The sequence below is a fragment of the Phodopus roborovskii genome, unplaced genomic scaffold (genome assembly GCF_943737965.1).
Source record: "Phodopus roborovskii unplaced genomic scaffold, PHOROB, whole genome shotgun sequence".
Lineage (NCBI taxonomy): Eukaryota > Metazoa > Chordata > Mammalia > Rodentia > Cricetidae > Phodopus > Phodopus roborovskii.
The window spans coordinates 19,156,474-19,176,758 of NW_026125281.1; the positions used below are offsets into that span (position 1 = coordinate 19,156,474).

A 20,285-nucleotide genomic window follows, 5' to 3' on the forward strand; every position below is an offset into this window, starting at 1 on the left:
GTCAACATTAGGGTTGTTGGGAACCACTGCTTTAGACTGAGGCTGGATTCAGGGAGCTTACAGGTAAGCAGAAGGAAAGGAATGCCTGCCCTTGGACCTCTGAGGCAGGAGTAGGTGAGTGGAGGCTGGGGCATGCACAGGTGGCTTCACAGTACCCTCCATCTGAACCGGAGGTGACTGGTTTCTTCCTTTCCTCTTATTCCCAACCAGAAACATTTGCAGTGAGCATCTCTTTGGCTGCTTACAGTACCAATCAGAGAATTAATTAAAGAGCACACTCACTGTGGCCTTAGACCAAAGCCTGAAAACCTTAAAAATGCTGAAACACCACCTCAAGCATATAAAGATTTTTCTCCAAGGACACCACTGACTCTACACTAAGTAGGGTTCAGAATTAGTGATCTGCAAAACACTCAGAATGTTTTCAGAGGGCAAGGAAACTCTGTGTCCCTACGTAAATACAAATACAAGAAGGATGATATTAAGATGTCTATTGCTCTGGAGAGACACCATAACCACAGCAACTTTTATAAAGAAAAACATTTAACTGGAGCTCGCTTGCAGTTCAGTGGTTCAGTCCATTGTCACCATGGTCAGAAGCACGGCAGCAAGCAGGCCGACGTGGTGCTAGAGCAGTAGCTGAGGGTCGTACACCTGGGCCCTCAGGCAGCAGGAAGAGTAAGACACTGGGCCTGGCTGGAGCTTCTGAAACCTCAACACCCGCTGTTATGATGAGCTACCCATAGCCTTTTGAGCCCGAAATAAACCATGTATCACCCACCCCTCAGTGACACACTTCCTCCAACAAGGCCACCCCTCCTTATAGTGCCACGGCCTGAGTCTACAGGGATCATTTTTATTCAGACTACCACAGATGATGTAGATAGTTTACCCTGCTATACCCACTGCTTTTTATTTAATCAACCTGTGTTGATTAAATAAGCATACCAGGTACACACCATATCAGTGCAAAGAATATCAGGCTGTATCTAACATGACTGGTCCCTTTCCAGACTATTTGTTTAATTATTTTTTAAACTATTTGTTTAAAAACCATCTTAGAGCTGAATAGCATATTCACACCACCAGATCTCTTTCACATGGTTTAAGGAATTAAGGAGAGAATAATTTGTACATTTAGTTCTTAGTGAACATCATAAAGGTTAAATGAACTTCATGTAGGTTTTGTCTGAAATGCTATTTTTCTTTTTATTCCACTACTTTTGTTGGTTCTAGGATGTGAAGAATGCCCTCCGTCTTTATTTGACATAAATGCTGAAAGATAAACTGGTTAGTGTTAAAGACCTTAAGGTGCTTTTTCCGACTCTGTGACTCTAGGTAGGAGTAGAGCCATGAGTATAGATGGACAGACAATGAGCATCCGGGTGTGCTTTGTCACTTTGTGTCAATGTCCCTGAGAGCTGAGCCAGCCTGTGGTGGGCGGAACACACTTCCCCTCCTCCCATTCTGATACACAGAGGCAGCGCATGCCTCCAGTCCATCTTTATCCTCCTCACTGCTGCTCGCCAAGCATTCTGTTATTTGTTTTGGTGTTTTTCCCACCTGTTTAGACAAAATGACATATGCACAGCTCCTTAAAAGAAAACAGAAATTTGACACTTCCTTGAAGTGTTTAAAGTTCAAAGTCTGTTTTTGCTTGAACAAGACCTAGAAACAGCATGCCATTAATGTTGCATGCTCACAGGAAACCCCCAATGGCCCCTGGGTGGTTAGAACCCAAAGCATATTTTAACATCTGAACACATTGTACCATACATTGTGAGTGGAAGATGACATGGGTCCTGAAGCAGGGGTCATAAAGAACTGACTGTGTAAGTGTATTGTAGCTAGATGATGCTTTATAGCTAGCTCCTTGCTGGACTTGATGATGCAGCCTGTAACCTCAGCACCAGAGAGGCTGAGATGGGGTATCAAGAGCATGAGGCCATCCTGGGCAATGTAGGAAGACCCTGCCTCAAGACAAGTAAATAAATGAAATATTGACTCTTTAGCCCTGTGAACAGTAACCAAGGTCTATGCCTCTTTGGGGGTTGTGATTTATGGAATACCTACTATGTGCACTGTTCATAAATTCTCTGACCATGTAAATCCCTTTAAGTTCTCCTAAAGTCTATAACATGGAAAATAATGTTCCATTTTCAGTGGCAAAAACAGTGGTACAGTTGAATAATTGTTTTGTGAGTGGCATGACTATAATTGCCAGAAGTGGAATTTGAATTCACACATAGCCTTAGTTATTTTCTAAAATGCTTTACGGCTCATATACTGTCAAACCAAGAGCTTTGTAGAGCTTGATTTCAGATTCAAAATATCTGCTTTGCTTGAACAAGGTCTAGAAGTTTGGGGAAGTATCTCTAAATTTTATAACCTTGTATTAGCCACTTCTTCTCTGTGCTGCATAATTCTTTGTTACAAACATAGCTCACATGTTTATCATCTTTCCAGTGGTAGCAATTAGTTATTGCTGAATAAGAAGTAAAGAGTGCTTGCTTTCTTTCTCCCGTTGTATAGGACTTTATAACTTTCCTTTGGTCCTCTTATTACTGTGGCACTGACCAGGTAATGTTCTAGTTAGCAGAGGTGCTGTGGTTACACTAATCATGTCCTTGCTGTTGAACATGTCGGTCACTACTTAACTTCTAGGAGAGATTATTATTACAGTCACTAGGTCTGTAAACTTTCAGTTTCACTGTCATTGATAATAAACATGGTACCTTTCACTAGAAGCCATTACCCTTAAGGCACGACCTTGAAAGCCAGAACAACCTGCTTTTCAGGTTCTCTTTTCTACACACTGTAGAGATGATCATGAGAACATAGTGCATGTTCTCAGCAATGCAATGAATACACCTATAGCAGTGAGGTCGCAACTCAAAGGCAGCATCAGTAGATGGCTTATATTGTCCCTCCTCAGCTGAACGGTATATAATAGCCAGCCCCAGGAATCTTAAGGTGTAAGGACCTAAAATAAAGACCCCCCCACATAGCACTTCAGAAGTCTAAGTGTTAGAAGGTGTGAGGAGGAAGGGCTACCTGAGCTACAGCTCTGGCCTTGCCTCTCCACCTGCCACTCCCGCCACTCAGATTTCTGTGCTGACATTTGGAGTTCAAAGCACAGAAAGAGAATGCCTGGTGGTATGACTCTGAATAAAAACCCATGCTGGGAATGTGTGGTCCCCATCATGGGTAGAAAGGGCCTTCCTGCTGCAGTGTAATTGTTGGATGCATCTGCGCACTTACTTAACGCCCATCTGTACTCCTATCCCCAGCGCACAACATCCCCTTTCCCGGAGCCAGGGGCCCTGAGCAGCAAGCTGAGATACCTCTTTCAAACATTAGGAGTAAGATTTTTCTAATTAACTGTAATCATTCAATACAAATAATTATAATGAGTCCTAAAATCTCCAAATTTTAAACAATATTAAAAGTACTTCTCTAAAAAACTAATATATATATATATACACACACACACATATATATATGTGACTATTCTTGGAGTAGTTGGTATTTTTCAAAGCTTAAATCTGCACTATTTATGGGTTTTGCACTATAAAACTCTGCAGCCCAGTCACATGGCTTCTTTTTCCTAAGCCATCTGTCACAGAGGTCTGGAATTTTATGTGAATGTTGGTTGTGCAGCTTTAACCCAAGTTTTTTTTTTTTTTTAATTTTTTTATGAAAAATGTCAGCAACTACAATATTTAGCATTTTACTTTACGTTGGCCATTAAACTTGATTACTATTGCTCTGTTTCATTGCTATAGTTACACATCAGCTACAAAGCAAAACATTGCTTTGATGCCGGACTGGCAGAATGTATTGTGAGCTCATGTCAGGAGGGGGGCTGGTGGCAATGATATGGTTAATATCTTGGATTTTTTTGTACCAGAGGTTTATTAATGCTGGTATAAAAATGTATTTGATATTATACAGATGGCATAAGATGCTGTGGTTACTATGTTATTATCCTGGATAAGCTGTAATATCAAATTCAGGGCTTAAAACTATCACAGGAGATTAAACTATTTACTAAAAAGGGACAAAAAGATATGGCCAAAGCATCTTAGCCTGTCGTATTAGAAGTGTATTTACCTCCGGTAAATGCTTATGGGCTGAGAGACTAGATAGGAACTTTGCAGGTAAAACAAACAAAAAGAAGAGGGACTTTCATCTCTCAATCAAGCACAAGCAGTGATCCCAGCCTGTATGGCTGCTGCGAAGGGGGGCGTGAGTGAGTTTAAACATATGACTTGGGGAGTATCTGGTGACTTCAAGAGCTAAGGGTCTTGCTAAGATAAGGAAAAGGATGTCTCCTTTGTCAACTGGAAAGGAAAAGTCAAAAACTGGTCAAGAAGTTAACTATAAATTGATGGGTGTTATAGAAATAACAGCAAGGTTACTTGATTCATTTGGAGAGTTGATAGGCAGGTTTCTCCAGCTTTAGGGAGCTCTGGTAATGTTAACAAAAGCACCTACAGTGCAAATCTTGAAGAATCAGACCACAGGAGTAGTCCATGTGGTTACTGCCCAAACAGAGATGTTACTCCTCAGAAACAATGAGAGCTTGCTCAAAGGATCCCAAAGGGGGTGGGCCTGCCTGGAAAGCCTCATCGAGCAACAGAAACTGATACCTTCATCCTAAATCTTCATTATAGAACTGAAGCTCTGAGTCCCCAGAGTGAAGTCAATTTGCACCTAGCCCTTCTCCCTTCTCACTCACCACAATTTAACAAAGCCTGATATTTTAGTTAGGGTTTCCGTTGCTGCAAAGAAACACCATGACCAAAAAGCAAGTTGGGGAGGAAAGGGTTTATTTGACTTAAACTTCACATTGCTATTTATTACTGAAGGGAGTCAGGACAGGAACTCAAACAGGGCAGGACCCTGGAGGCAGGAGCTGATGCAGAGGCCTTGGAGGGGAGCTGCTTACTGGCTTGCTTCCCATGGCTTGTTCAGCCTGATATTTTATAAAACCCAGGACCAACAGCCCAGTGATGGCACCTCCTACCATGGGCTGGGCCCTCCGCAGTCAGTCACTAATTGAGAAAATGTCTTTCAGCTGGATCTCATGGAGGCATTTCCTCACAAAGGCTCCTTCTCTGAAGATTCTAGCTGTGTCATATTAACACGCAATCAGCCAATACACTTCTCCAGTTCAGATGGTCTAAGGTGCATGTTGCTTTCCTACTCCTATAATAGTCTGAAAATTCTCTTCTAGCTGATTTTGTGTGAATATTTATAATGTTGGATTAATATTATGATTCATGGAGTTGGGGAGTTAAACATCACTTTTGCTAAACACAAACATAAATGCTAAAATGGTGAGTTTGGAATAATGCTTCCAGTGGGTACAAAAGACTTGGGAACCTTTAAAAATATGCAAGAATGTAAAATTGTTTTAGCCAATGCATCTCATTTATATTAATCTTACTTTGTTTAAACCTAGGAATATGAAGCACATTAATGGGCTGTTCTTTAAAGTCTGCCTAAGAATTGAATGTTACCCAATGCAAATCAGAAAGCTGGATTTAGAAGCAGATATACTTCCATAAAAGCTTACATTTTAAATTATCCCTTAAAAGCCCCACATGGCGAGGCTCTAACTGCAAACTGCTGAGATGTTTTCCATTTCTGTTCTCTATCAGGGAGCTGAGATAGAAGTGGATGAAAATGGCACATTGGACTTAAGCATGAAAAAAAATCGAACCCTGGACAAGTCTATACCCCCAACTTCCTCTCACACTACAGTTACAACCCCGTCTTCTTCCCCATTCAAAGCAAGCAGCCTTCTGGTCAATGCTGCCTTCTACCAGGCTCTTTGTGACCAAGAAGGCTGGGATGTGCCCATCAACTATAGCAAAACCCATGGAAAGACAGAGGAGGAGAAAGAGGTATTGTGTCAATGTGTCTGTGAACTAGTCTTCCCCCCTAAGTTTTCCTTCACGTTCCTGTCTTGTTTTAGATTTTCCATTTTATTTTTATCTATATGAATGATTTTCCTGCATTTATGTATGCATTCCACATGCGTGCCTAGTGCCTATGAAGATCACAGGAGGGGATCATATCCTATTGAACAGGAGTTATAGATGATTGAGGGGGTTGTGAACTGAACCCAGGGCCTCTTCAAGAGCAGCAAGAACCATCATCTCCTTATTCACTGGTTTAGACCATGATAAAGTAATGATGAAATTTATTAATGAACCCAACTTTTCGGGACCTTTGCCTGAGTTGCATCATTACAGTCAGTTTTAGTCACACAGTGGTGGCGGTTGTCCTCGGAGCAGCCTGTAAGGGGCAATGCACTACTCAGCAGCAAAAGCCCAACTCAATAACACACTTTGAATTGGTGTCAAGGTGAAATACAACCAAGGACAATAAGAATCTTGAAATCATGTTAAAGCCTCGTGTTTGATTTCTTGGACATCCCAAGACATGGGACATGTTTGTAGAGAAGTTTGTGAGTAAGTGGACATCTAGGTAGAATTAGTCTCTAAGTCCAGGAGATATACTTGTGCGTTTGGTTATCTTAAAAGGGGTCAAAGTTTTTGACAGGGTGGGAAGCATTTGACCCTCTTTGTTTCTTCACAAGTGCACCATTGACATAGCCTGAGCAGATGCTTAGGTCCCACATAATTACAGAGGAAGCCCTGGTGATGAGAGTGGGTGACCCCATTGTGATAGTAATCAGAAATGTCATTGAGAGGCTTTCCAAGTGGTGTGTGTAAAGACTGACATATCTATTGCTGTGGAAATGTGTGTGATCTTGTTCAGCTGTTTGTGTTTCAGAGATGGGAAAGCAATTTGATTTTCATTTACTCTCTTGGAAGTGAGTCAACATCTGTAGTAAGTGACCACGGGTGTCCTTTTTTCCTTTCCCCTCCTACCCTCCTTCTACATATTTCCTCTGGCATCTCAAAGGATAAGCAGTGAGATAGGTCCAGGGGATACATTAGGAGAAAAGGCTTCAGCTCCACCATGGTGCTCCCTGGCCTTGGGCCTGCTCATGGCAGCATGGGGCGCACACCTGTAATTCTAGTACTCAAGAAGCTGAAGCAGGAGAATTGTGAGTTCCAGGTTGCTGTAATCTACATAGTGAAACCCTTTCTTATTAAGCAAATGAAAGTCACGCAAGCCTGTACCTAAAGACATGAATCTGGAGGAGGCCCTGACTCTAGGACTCCTTGCACCATGTACATCAATCCGCACCACCACCTGGAGGGAGACTGGCTTGGTCCAGCATTAGCATTAGGTTAGACTGATGCTACTGTAGCCTGTTGGCGTTTTCCAGATCTTTACATTGTCCATCAGTTAAATATCCCTAACTCAAAACTCTGATGTGCTCCAAATACTTTTAGTGTCGTAGGCGGTTTATTGGTGCTCAGTAATGACTACCAACTTCCCCCACTGTCATCCTGCGTGCACACGGAAGAACCAAAGTGACACCACACTCCCTCTAGTGCTAGAGCTGAGGAGGCAGCGAGCAGCGTGCAGGCAGATGATGTGGACTAAACAGAAGTCATTCTGTTTCAAGAGAAATGGTGCTTCGCAGAGTAGCTATAACTGCATCTCATTCTTGTATGAAATAAGAAACCTACAAAGTTCTGATAGTTCAATGCCATGCCATGAGGGGCTTTTAAATATTCTGTTCTTGACTGTATTGACATGACATGGCATGACTTGGTGTCGCATGGCATGACTGAGACTTTATTGACTGAACCTTGGTCAGTTTATGTGACAGAACCTTCCTGGAATCTTGGTGCTCAGTTTCAGCCAGGTGGATGTGAGCCTGGGCAAAAGTGCAGCAGTGAGCCTTGGGTGTGGTTCAGGGTAGTTCGGCTATCACTACACAATTGTGTCTTCTCCCACTGCCTTCTTGTCTATTCTTAGAGCCCAGCCTGTCAGAAAAAGAGACTCCTAACAACATTGTTTCTTTAACCTCCATAAAATTAGAAAAAAGGAAACATCTGTGCTCATCTTGGTAGTTGTATAGATTCAAATGTTTTGTTTTTCCCTACTTGACATATATCTGTGACAGTGTTTTATTTCTCTGTACACACACACACACACACACACACACACACACACACACACACACACACACACACTTCAGGTCTGATAGGGCAGCCTTAATCTACAGCTTTCTACTGAAGTATTGTGAAACGGAATTTAGAATCTATGTTGGACTTCAATGCCACTGACAGAGTCCAGGAGGACTGGAGGGATGTTAAGTGTTTGTGGACTCACAATGCTTACCATGAGTGAGCGAAACCCTTCTTCCATAGCTGTTCATATTTGATGGGAACTCACATAAAAGTGACAATCATTGAAACTCCCTGGTGCAGTTTCTTACCTTTGTTCTTTTTTCTTTTTTCTTTCATCTGTACCAAGATAGTCTCATGAACAGAGAGTATTTTTCACATTTTGAATATTGAATATTTGAATTTTGAATATTAAAAAGTATGAGGCTTGAGAGATACCATTTTAAAAGTAACTTGGGTTAAATTAATAACTTATATTCAGAATCCTTGTTTAGAAGTCATCAAAGGAATACCACATGCAGAAAAAAAAACACAGTGACTCCTTCTATACCATGCCTCATTATCCCAACAGTCCTGTTCGTTCTGTACCATGCTTCATTATCCCAACAGTCTTGTGAACAGGTTTAGTAACATATCCAGAGAAAAGAAATGATAAGCAAAAATATAGAGAATTACTGGTTCTTGTGTTACAGAAATTATCTTGGAATTACCGAAGACAAGGCAAAAGTAAAGTGGGAAAATGTATTTAAAAAAAGTAAGGAAGAAATCACAATAGACAGTTCTAGGGAATAATAAGAAAAGTTTCAATAGTGAAAATAAGATGTGGAGGAGGAAGAGATGGAAAAGGAAGAGATAGTTGGACAAGTGTGTAGAAGCTATCATTGCCTAGTCCAAAAATGAGGACCAAAGTCAGATGCCCTGGCAGATCTTCGGGGTATGACAAAAGAATAAAGTCCCTTTGCTAGGATTGCTTATGGACCCTGGGTACACCATTGGTTCATAATGAATGTTTGAAGACCCGAAAGCATTTCTTCCCATTTGTAACTTCCTCACAGCACCCACACCACCAGAAATTGAATGATTATTTCTAATTCATTGTTATCTAGTTCATATGCACAACAGTTGCTTAATTTTGGTGGTAATTTTCAGAAAATATTGTCTATCTCTCTCAGAGAAATAGCCTGTCCAGATGCCCCCCTAAAAAAATATCCCGAATCTGGAAAAAATTCAAAATATCTCAAAAGGAAAGTACTGAGAAATAACTAGGGCTGTCAGCTTCGTTCAACTGTCAGTCATCCAAAGATTTCAGGGCTTCAGATTTTAAAAGTGCCAGATGCTATTATCTGTTATTCATGTTACCATTATGTTCTGATCCTTACTGAAATCAATATAACCTTCCATCTGTACATTGAAGAATCTAGTTGCACATGTGTGCTCTCTAAATACACATATACATGTCTTTATTGTAAATCTTGCACAGAGCAAAATTACTGTTTTTCAAAACTGTACTTTTTAAGGTGTTGAGTAACAGTCTCAGAAATACTGAATTTCTACACTGGGTGCTATTTAAAAATGCATTCAGTAGAGTGTGCTTCTATAACAGAACTATTCCTGAAAATTCTTGTAGCTGTGGCCACATGTGTGTATGTTCTCTGCAGGTTTGCAGAGTAGAATGTGACAGCAAAGCAAAAGCTGAAAATACAACTGATTTATAAGCACAAGAGTCTATAGTTTAAAAAGTCATGAAATATTTAAAAGGTCCTCACCAATAAAAACTTCTCGTAAAAAAAAAAAAAAAACCCTTTACAATACTTTATCATGCCACTTAAATGACATGTACCCAGCCAACACTGTTTTATGTGCATTTTAGCGGTAAAACAATCTGAACTTTAATATCGATCATTTCCTTTAAAAATTTCTCCATAATCCCACATTCCACAATACACAGATATAACCCTCAACCAGAAGCATCGCCGTGCTTGACTGTAAACGATCATGACTTTGGATAGAGACTTTGATCCCAGTCTCAGAATAAAGAAAACAATGAAGTGATTATTTCACTTCATGCCACTTTGAGAAACATACAGATCTAAGTAGGAAAGCAGGCTCTTCCACACTGAGACATATTGAATTTAGCTTTCACATGAAGTTTCAAAAAGCCAAAGACATTTCTAAGCTAGAACGGAACTGCTCATAAGCCAAGTCCACATTAAAATGAATGGCAGAATGAGCAGGTGGAAAGCTCCAGTACCTGGAATCCCTCGATTTTAACCATTTTCATAGCAAAAATTTAAAAACAAAGTTCATTCACCTACGTCGCCACAGGTTATTGGGGGCAAGAGAGAGGCTTTGAAAAAACCCTTCTCCGAAGTTTGGACATTATGCACATTTATCTTCCAGTCCATTTTGGTGTCGGTTACGTTTTTAACCAGTAAAATAACATAGAATACTTAGTAGCACTGACAATAGAAGGAATGGTGTTGTACCATGATGGAGCCTGTTAACGTGATATAAAATAACAACACACTGAGGTAGCTCTACTGTGGCGCAATGGCCCTCCTGTTGTGCCACTGCTGCTGTGACAGCTGGATATGAAAACAATAATCCGTGGGTTAATTAGGGTATGTTTATTTAGTGAAAAGACTTGAAATATGCTAATATAGTAACAACTTTATAGCTCAAGAAATGTCTCCATATCCACAAAGACGTGAACTTTTAAAAGGTGTTACTTCTCACTTATAATCCCCAACTCTTTGGATAAAGGACTCTCACAATCTGTACATGTTCTTTTATTCATTATGTTTTCATTCTTCATATAAATCCTTTGTAGGACTCAAAATATGTCTTCAAGCCAAACTCAGTTGACACCAATAATTTCAAATCCAGTTGTCTTTTCATGGTTCCCTAATGATATATCCCTTTCTCCCACCACTCACTATTTTTTTGTTTGTTTGTTTGTTTTGGCTGTTATTTGTTTTTCAGAAAGACCCTGTGAACTCCTTAGAAAATTTAGAGGAAAAAAAGTTTGCTGGAGAGGCCTCTATTCCAAGCCCAAAGCCCAAGCTTCATTCAAGAGATCTGAAGAAAGAGCTAATCACGTAAGTGCTTCTCGGCTACCTATGCTAAAAGATTCTGCAATTAGGAGACAAATTTACAATCGTGAGTGACATCTCAACTAGTCATTGTATACCTAGTATCCTGCACTGCACTAAGGAAGCTTCTAAAAGTATGTATGCATCAATAGATGGACACACTCAAACAACCAGTTTATCCCCATGGAACTCAGCATTCTGTCACTGCTACAAAGCACCAGAGGTCATCAATTTGTAGGGAAAAGGTTTATTATGGCTGATGGATTTGAAAGTTTCAATACATGGCTACTTTGCTCTGTTGCCTTTGGGTCTGTGGTGAAGCATAACTCTGCGATACGGGCATATAATGGAGGAAACTGCTTACATCATTGTTTTGTGGAACAAGAAGATAGGTCCTAATATCCCCTTTTGGGCACAACTTCAGTGACATCCCACTAGGCCACACTGCGTGAGGTTTACCACCTCTAAATCCTAACAGCCTGGTTTCAGGGCCTTCAACATCTGGGAGACATTTGAGATGTACATCATAGCAGCCCCATAAATATGACAATTACTTAAAAACAAAATAGAATACAAACAATCCTGGAGGCAAGAAGTATTATTTAGCAATGAAAGGGAGGGAGGAAGGGAGAGAGGGAGGGAGGGAGGGAGGGAGGGAGGGAGGAAGATTATGGAAATAATTTGCCATTAGGAAAATGTAGAATGATGAACAGCTGTGAATTAGAGTTTCTAGAAAAGAGTAACCTGTAAACTTCCACATAGAGGCACTAACTGGCCCCCCCAGACTGATAGTTGGGAATCCAGCATGGGACTGACTCAGGCCCCCCTGAATATGGGTCTCAGCCAGAAGGACTGAGCAGTCTAAGGGACCTCAGACAGTGGAACCAGGATGTATCCCTGGTGCACAAAAGGACCTTGCAAACACATCCCCCATGGAGGGATAAATGCCTTAATCTAGAGACAGGAGAGAAGCCCTAGTACCTACTTCACATGACCTGTCAGATCTACATGACCCCACCTGGATGGCATTGCCCTACATGTGGAATTGGGGTGGGGGGATGGGAGGGGAGGGTGGCCAGGGTGCATGTGAGAGGGCAATGGCATTGCCCTACATGTGGAATTGGGGTGGGGGGATGGGAGGGGAGGGTGGCCAGGGTGCATGTGAGAGGGCAGAGAGGATAAAAGGGAGGAAGGGAGGAAGAGGGAACTGGGAACTTCATGTAAAATAATAAATTAAGTAGAAAAAAAGAATATTAAAAAAAATAAATATATATATATATATCGTTTGTTACACACACACACACACACACACACACACACACACACACACACACGGAACAGCTTCTGAGTGAAGTCTCTTGTCCCCTCTTGTTCATAGAGTGAACTCCTCAGGAAGTTTTTATAGAGCATCACTCTATTTTCCTCCTGAAGCGTTTCCGTTCTTAAGCTCCACCCAAAGCATGGTCTTGTGAAGCTCCCCACAGCCCTCTCACCTCCAGGTTGGAGGTGGACTGTTGACCCTTGCTCCTGCCTGACGGACAGCAGATACTGTGACTATGCTCTCATCCATGACCCATTGCTCACCAGCCACACTTGGCTCCTGGGACCTCCTCACCTGAGGACTTTCTTTACCTCACAAAGATTGCTTCCCCGACCCAGCCTAGTGCCCTAGTGACTGGAATGGCTGCAGCTCAGTCTTTAGACCTTCATTCTCCTCTTCCTACATGTATGGGAGCTGCCATCCCTAGCTCTAACCTCTGAGGCATATCCACAATTCACAAGGACAGAGCATCCCCTCCTCCTAGGTCCTACCTACTGGGCACCCTCATCTCTTGTTCCCATGCATATCAGGGGCACACTTGTCTCAGGGCCTTGCAAGCTGTTACTTCAGCCCATACTCTTGTTTCTAAGTCCTTCCCTTGCTAGAAAGACCCTCCCCCTATTGCAGTTCCTCATATCTAGGGCTAACGGTCCTACCCTGGCTTCAGGGTCTACCCAGTGCTCATCACCAGCTTACCAGGTGCACAGTTACTTCCTTCCTGCTCTGTATTATTATCAGCCCAGCTCCCTGAGAAAGAGGCCCAGGGGCATTGCTACTCTTTTTTCCTCATTTTGTTCTCTGCCTTGGCTACAACGTTAGTTCATAATATGTACTGTGTGCTTCTTAGATACGCAAGCTACATATACAATAACCCGAGATAGAGTGCACATTGCAAATGTTGGCCAGTGGCCAGCATGGGCATTGTATAAAATAGACATCAGTGATAATTCCTAGTAGAGGACCAGTTTGCTATCTGACATGAAAGTAACTTTTAAAGAAGCTTAGATACTGGCATTCTTTACAGATTCCATAGTCAGGCATGAACCATGAATTGCTGGATTCGGGGTTCACCTGGGTCGTAATGGCCTACATAGCGAAGGGTACCAGACACACCAGAACTCAAATTTCTCAGAACTTTTTCTTTCCAGAAGGCCACTTATGAAAGTACTCCTACTTGGCTCAGCTATTGGAGCTTTTCATGAGTTTTTTGAAACTTGTTTTCCATATGACATTTTTTCAGTGCCATTCAAAATGGCAAAATTCTATCTTTTGAAGGTAGATGTTTAGAAACTACCAGAAAGTATTACAAACTAAATGTTGTGTGAGTAATAATTGACTACCCTGGGACAGAGAAGAAACAAGTAGCATTGTTTGGTAATGACAACATTCCTTACTATGAAGGTAATGCCCAGTGGAAGACTCCCAAGATATTGAACTGTGCTTTTGAGTCTGTTGTGAGTGCCCTAGAAGTTAAGAGACCTCTCAAGTACCACACCCAACATTTGGGAGGGAGTCTCTGATTTGTTTGTGTTCACGATAGTGTGCTGACTTTTATCTTCATTAGATCTGTTTTTAAGAGATAATCATACAATAACAGCTTACCCCAAACTGCTGAAATTTTAAAATTTTATCAACTGATCTCTGACTTGAAACAATTTGAACATCAATCACCAAGAGAATCAGCTAGTTTTCTTCCTTTAATTTTGTTATTTTTATCTGAAAACACTCAATATATCACCCAACTGGTATTGTGTAATAGTGCAGAATATTTTTCACTGTAGATTTGACTTTACACCAGGCTTCAAAGGCCTATCAGGAACTCAATTAGGAATATCATTCTCCTACCAGGAGTAATATTGCCACTAATTCTTTTGACATTTTTATATCACAAATCTTTAAATTTCATCTAATCAAATGTATATGTTTCTACTATATTCCATAGGTAATTTACAGATAATTAGTTTGAAATTGGTATAACTTCTTTGCCTCTTTTGGAAGTCTTAGTGAGCATAGTTGAAGATGGAAAAGAAATAAAATTTTGGAATACTATTTGGGAGTGAAAATTCCGCAGCACTTGAAAGCCCTTCATTCTCCCGTTAAACAGTTTTCGGGGATATGTTTGTATTCCATGAATAAATGTTTATCAACAGATCTCTACCCTAATGTAATCATCATTACTTTTCTTTTTAAAACCTTTTTGTGCATATGTTTTACTGTCTCCACTTTCTGTTATCCCACCCAGAAACAGGAACAGAAGAATTAAGTGGCCCCAATTCATATCAGTTACTGAAAAGCAAACATCCCTTTGAGATCCATAACGTTTACAGTTTCTTTACGGTGTCATAATGTTGTTAGCCCCCAAATTTCTTCAAAAAACTGAACTTAATATACATGGACAGAAAAGGCTTTGCTTTGGGCAGGATATCAGGGAAACCCAATGGCTTTCCTACTAAGATTCTTAACACAGCACAGATAGCACTTGAGGATGGAGTCCATCTGTGTACTCCAAATGAGCAATTCCAATAACATCCAAGAAATTAACCAAGAAGCTGAAGAATCTCTAATTGGAAAGGTACCTCTAGAGGATAACTAAGTTGTTGTGATATTTTTTTAATTTAAATTTGAAACACTTGTTTTACATGTCAATCCAAGTCCCCATACCCGCCCTCCTCCCCTCTCCCTCCCCACTAACCCCCATCCTACCCCCTTTCTGCTCCCCAGAGAGGGTGAGGCCTCCATGTGGAGTCTTCAAAGACTGTCATATTATTTGGAGCAGGGCCTAGGCCCTCCCCCCAAGTGTCTAGGCTGACGGAGTATCCCTCTATGTTCAATGGGCTCCCAAAGTCCATTCATATACTGGATACTGATCCACTACCAAAGGCCCCATAAACTGCCCAGTCCTCTTGACTAACACCACATTCAGGGGGTCTGGGTTGGTTCTGTGCTGGTTTCCCAGCTATCAGACTGGAGTCCATGAGCTCCCCCTTGTTCAGGTTTCTATGGATTTCTCCAGCCTGGTCTTGACTCATCACTCCTCCCTCTCTGCAACTGGATTCCAGGAATTTGGCTCAGTATTTAGCTGTGGGTGTCTGCTTCTGCTTCCATTAGCTACTAGATGAAGGCTCTAGGATGGCATATAAGGTAGTCATCAATCTCATTATCAGAGAATGGCATTTAAGGTAGCCATTCCAGTATTGCTTAGATTGTTAGATGGAGTCATGCTTGTAGATCTCTGGATATTTCTCTAGTGCCAGATTTCTCTTCAAACCTACAGTGGCTCCCTCTATTATGGTATCTCTTTTCTTGCTCTCTTCTAGTCTTTCCTTGACTCAATTTTCCGGCTCCCTCATGCCCACCTCTCCCCCCATTCCTTGTAACTCCCTCTCCCCTCCCCCATGCTCCCAATTTGCTTGGGAGACCTTGGCCTTTCCTCTTCTCTCTTTGGAGAAGACATAGACTGCAGTGGGCCACCTTTGAAAGACATCCTGGAATCTGTTCTTGGGCTAGCTATCAATTAGGAAGTGTTATGTTACAGCTTTGAGTGAAACTGCTCAACAGTGTTAGTAACTAAATATCTTGCCATTTCTCTGTCATCAGTAACTTTCCCACCTAAAATGTCAATTTATATTTCACTCCAAGATTTTGTTCTGTGTAGTTTCTAAACTGTCAGTTTTTAAGTAGTTCTCTCTCTCTCTCTCTCTTTCTCTCTCTCTCTCTCTCTCTCTCTCAGCTCTTCAGACATTTACATTTCTGTTTTATATTTTTATATTAAATTGTATTTAAAGTAAAACAGTCTTATTTTACATACCAATCTCAGTTCTTTCTCCCTTCCTCCCACTCCCCCCCCCAACCTCCCATCCCACCCTCATCCACTCCCCAGGGAGAATGAGATAATTCTCTTAAAAACCTACAGAATCCCTTTCTATAATATATTATAAAGCCGGTGCCAGGATTTCTATTCTCATATATCTCTGTTATGGAGAAACAAATTTATCTTTTCAAAGAACAGAACAGCATGGATTGTTGACTCACAAACTACCAAGACAGCATGTAAGCATCACTTCCCACATCATTTGAGTTGGAAATTTGGACATAACATTGAAAAGAAAAAACTAAGAAAGTGTCTGGACTTGACTCCACCTATGAATTCTTTTTTTTTTCCATGGATGTTTGAGACAGGGTTTCTCTGTGTGGCATCTCCAGCTGTCCTGGAACTCACTCTGTAGATCAGGCTGGCCTCGAACTCACAGAGATCTGCCTGCCTGCCTGCCTCTGCCTCCCCAGTGCTGGGATTAGGCATGCTTTGCAATCTCTCTGGAAGAATAATAATCTATAAAATGCACTTGGCACTCATGATATGGTTTTCTGCTGACACAGATGCCCAACACCAGGATGTGATGGAAGTGGCCATGTCACGGGCAACTATGCATCTCACCGCAGGTACCAAATGTCCTTGTATGTGTTAAGATTTCCATCATCCTGGTCTGTTTCATCTCACCTGTTATATCAGCAAGCAGCTGTCTAGATTAGAAAGGGAGTGGGTTAGTTGGATTGAGGATTATTTTATTTTTCAGAGATGTAGACATGGCATGTAGAAGTCATGATCCTTGTTGAAGAGTATTCTGGTCCTGGTTACAAACCAAATCAGGGTTCATGTCTGGCTCTTATCCCACCTAACATTAAAGAAAGAAAGCACAGGGAGGGGCCTCTCTCTAGTGGAAGAGACGTCTCTGGTCCTGAACAAAGAAATAAAGGTGTTGGTGAGGCTGAGCAGGGTGAGAGGCTCTCTTCTGTTTTCCTGCCAGTGGCTTTCCTTTCCCTTAGCCCTCGGCTCAAAGCTGGAGCCATTGTCAGTGAGCTTCAGTGCTTCAGTGAGCACGGACCGTTGGTCATTTCTGATCACTGAGTTCTCATTGGATTAAAGCCTTCGTTTGATAAATAGCAAACCTGAGTTTACAACAATAATTAAAATCCCCTTGAGTCCATGTTCAGTAATAGTAAAACCAGACCCAATCCCAGCTAACCCTTTTCGGTCCTAGTCACCCATAGTGTAACGTATATCACAAACCCAGGACACCAGTGAGTCGGTCCATCCCCGTCAGCGTGGGACTTCTCTTCTTCCTCTTTCCTCTGTAGTGTCTCCGGATGTCCTCTGGCCGATAAGACTCTTAAGTCCCTCATGGCTGCCAACTCTCAGGAGCTTAAGTAAGTGCTGCAAGGCATAACCTCTGTGCCCTTCTTCACCCTGGTGGAGCCCTCATTCAGTGTCCATATTGCCTTCCTAGAGAACATAAAATTGTACCTGGCTGAGGAATAGCAAAAGACACCTGTCAAAACTTGAAGAGGTGGAAGTCTAGCCCTTAACACTTTGCCGGGACTGACTTGCTGGGTTGGGGGCAAACAGGGGAGGTGCTTGTGTTTTACACTGGTTTCTAACAAATGGCATGAGAACACAGGCTTCTTGCTCTTAATTTCAGAATGTATTTACTAAACCAGACTAGTGAAGGTGTAGCAAACATTTTCTGCATCAATTTTAAGAAATCATGAGAATTTTAAGTCTTCCCACTGCTTTTCACTTTTGCTAAACATTGTTCTGCCTCATCCCTATTTTGTTAGCAAGGTCTATAGGCTACATATAGACTAATTCTTACTTACTGATTTTATTTTTCCTACTCTTCTTTTATTCCAACTTTGTCATTTGATGTTTTATATAAATACGTTTGTATTAACTATCCGATAATTTCACTTTAGAATACATCTTAGAGACTTCATAATGAGCAACATAAAAGCCTGAAGTTTTTTTTACACCAAAAATAGTGAGAAGTTGCAACTATATTTCTTATTTTCAATATGTTAAAGTGGAGTTCATTTATCAAGGAAGAGTGTTGAATATTGATATCCACTTTCATAGGTTGAAATACAAGGCTGTTTGGGAATTAGTAATTAATGGATTGACATGTAAGGTACACCATAATGTCACACTCAGTCTAAGTGCCTCCATTGCCACGCCTCAATTATAGCTGCCGCTATAATGGAAGCATGGATCAAGAGGGCCTACCACAATGTCCAATAACGAAATGTTCCATGTAGCCACCTAATAAAGAATTTATCTGTCTTATCCATACAAGAAAAATACATATTTTACTAACATCTTGTTTAGATATTCAAGGGGAAAAAAATCCTAAAAAGGTAGTTCTTGACTTAATAGATAACATATAGCAAGCTATTTATATCATATATATATATACACATGTGTATACATACATACATACATACATACATACATATCTATATATGATGATGATACATAAGCTACGAAAGCATTATTTTACAAAAGGAAAGGACTGGAGAGATGACACAGTTTGCAGAGGAATGATTCATTGCCCAGTGCCCAAGTGTAACTCCGGTTCCAGGGTGTCTGACGCCCTCTCCTGGCCACAGCAGCATTGCACTTCCCTGAACAAACCCACACAAAGACACAGATGCATAACTCAAAATAATTTTAGAATTAAAGGGAAGGGTAAGAAACGTGCATCTAACAGCAGAGGATATGTTTCTTTGTGTAGCTGATTAAATTCTCAATGCCTGTTTCTCTCTGCCTAACTGGATGTTTGTGAATTATTTTATTGGAAAAACTGTGTTACTCCCTACCTTCAGGAATGCATTCCATGATATAAAGCATCCTATGGATGCTCACTGAGATAGAACTTAAGAAAGCGTGTCTGCCATGGTGACACATGCCTTTAACCCCAGCACTCAGGAAGCAGAGACAGGCAAACACCTGTGAGTTCATGGCCAGCCTGATCTACACAGAGTTCCAGACTAGCCAGGACTACATAGTGATACCCTATCTCAAACACTGAATGTATAAGAAATAAGAATATATTACCAACCAGACATCACTCAGCAGTGTTTGCTTTCAGCATGGGTTCTTAACTGAAAGATAGTTGCCTAAACTAAAAGAGTTAGTTCATCCTCTTTAAGTTACATGTGCCGTGATCCCCATCTGTCCCCTCACCTGGCAGCCCACTGTGTTCCTGTGTTTTCCAGGTGTCCAACCCCGGGTTGTGATGGTTCTGGGCATGTGACTGGAAACTATGCATCCCACAGAAGGTAAGACCAACCGCATTTCTCAAATGGAAACTGGTGTGTTGGCAGTGGTGCCTGGTCATAAATCTCATAATCACAGTGTCCTGTACTGTTCTTGGTTGTTCGTTTTAGCTTGTCTGGTTGCCCTCGTGCAAGGAAAGGTGGCGTCAAAATGACTCCTACCAAGGAAGAAAAAGAAGAGTCTGAGCTTAAGTAAGTATGGCTGATGAGGAACTGGGCTGGGCTGTAGCACTAGCCTGGGGATGCCACTGAATCCCACTGAATCCGGACAAGATGAAGCATTAACAGCCACGGCTCCTGGCTAAGGAGTCACGTTCACAAGTTCAAGAATCGTTTCTCCTTTATAATTACATCTCTCCACTTTGACAATGCAGGAGAGAGAGATTTCTCCTTTGCCCATCCGTGTTAAAGGAAAGCAACAACTGTGAAAGTTGTGCTTTTATGGGATTCCTTGCTGTGTGAATGTGTGTGTCTGTGTCTTTATGTGTCTCTTGAACTTTTTCTCTGGCTCTTTGTTTGTTTTGTCCAATGCTCGTTTATTTTTATTTTTATCCACTTTTATTGATTCTTGGTTTTAGATGTCCGTTTGTATCCCAAGGAGAAAGAAAATGGTTGTGGATTTGTGTGGGTGGGACAGTAGAGAGGAGGAACTGGGAGGGGCTGGGAGCGAGAAAGCCACAACCAATCAAAATCATTGTATTT

General features: G+C 41.3%; 1 protein-coding gene across 1 annotated transcript in view; it reads left to right on the forward strand.

The window, feature by feature from the left end:
* Nucleotides 1-20,285, forward strand: part of St18 (ST18 C2H2C-type zinc finger transcription factor) — a 111,268-nt gene that overhangs the window by 79,459 nt on the left and 11,524 nt on the right. Inside the window, exons 13-18 of the mRNA XM_051197874.1 lie at nt 5,667-5,912; nt 11,043-11,158; nt 16,851-16,913; nt 17,610-17,678; nt 19,524-19,586; nt 19,695-19,775. Coding sequence (XP_051053831.1) covers nt 5,667-5,912; nt 11,043-11,158; nt 16,851-16,913; nt 17,610-17,678; nt 19,524-19,586; nt 19,695-19,775 — 638 coding nt within the window. The remainder of the gene's footprint in view (nt 1-5,666; nt 5,913-11,042; nt 11,159-16,850; nt 16,914-17,609; nt 17,679-19,523; nt 19,587-19,694; nt 19,776-20,285) is intronic.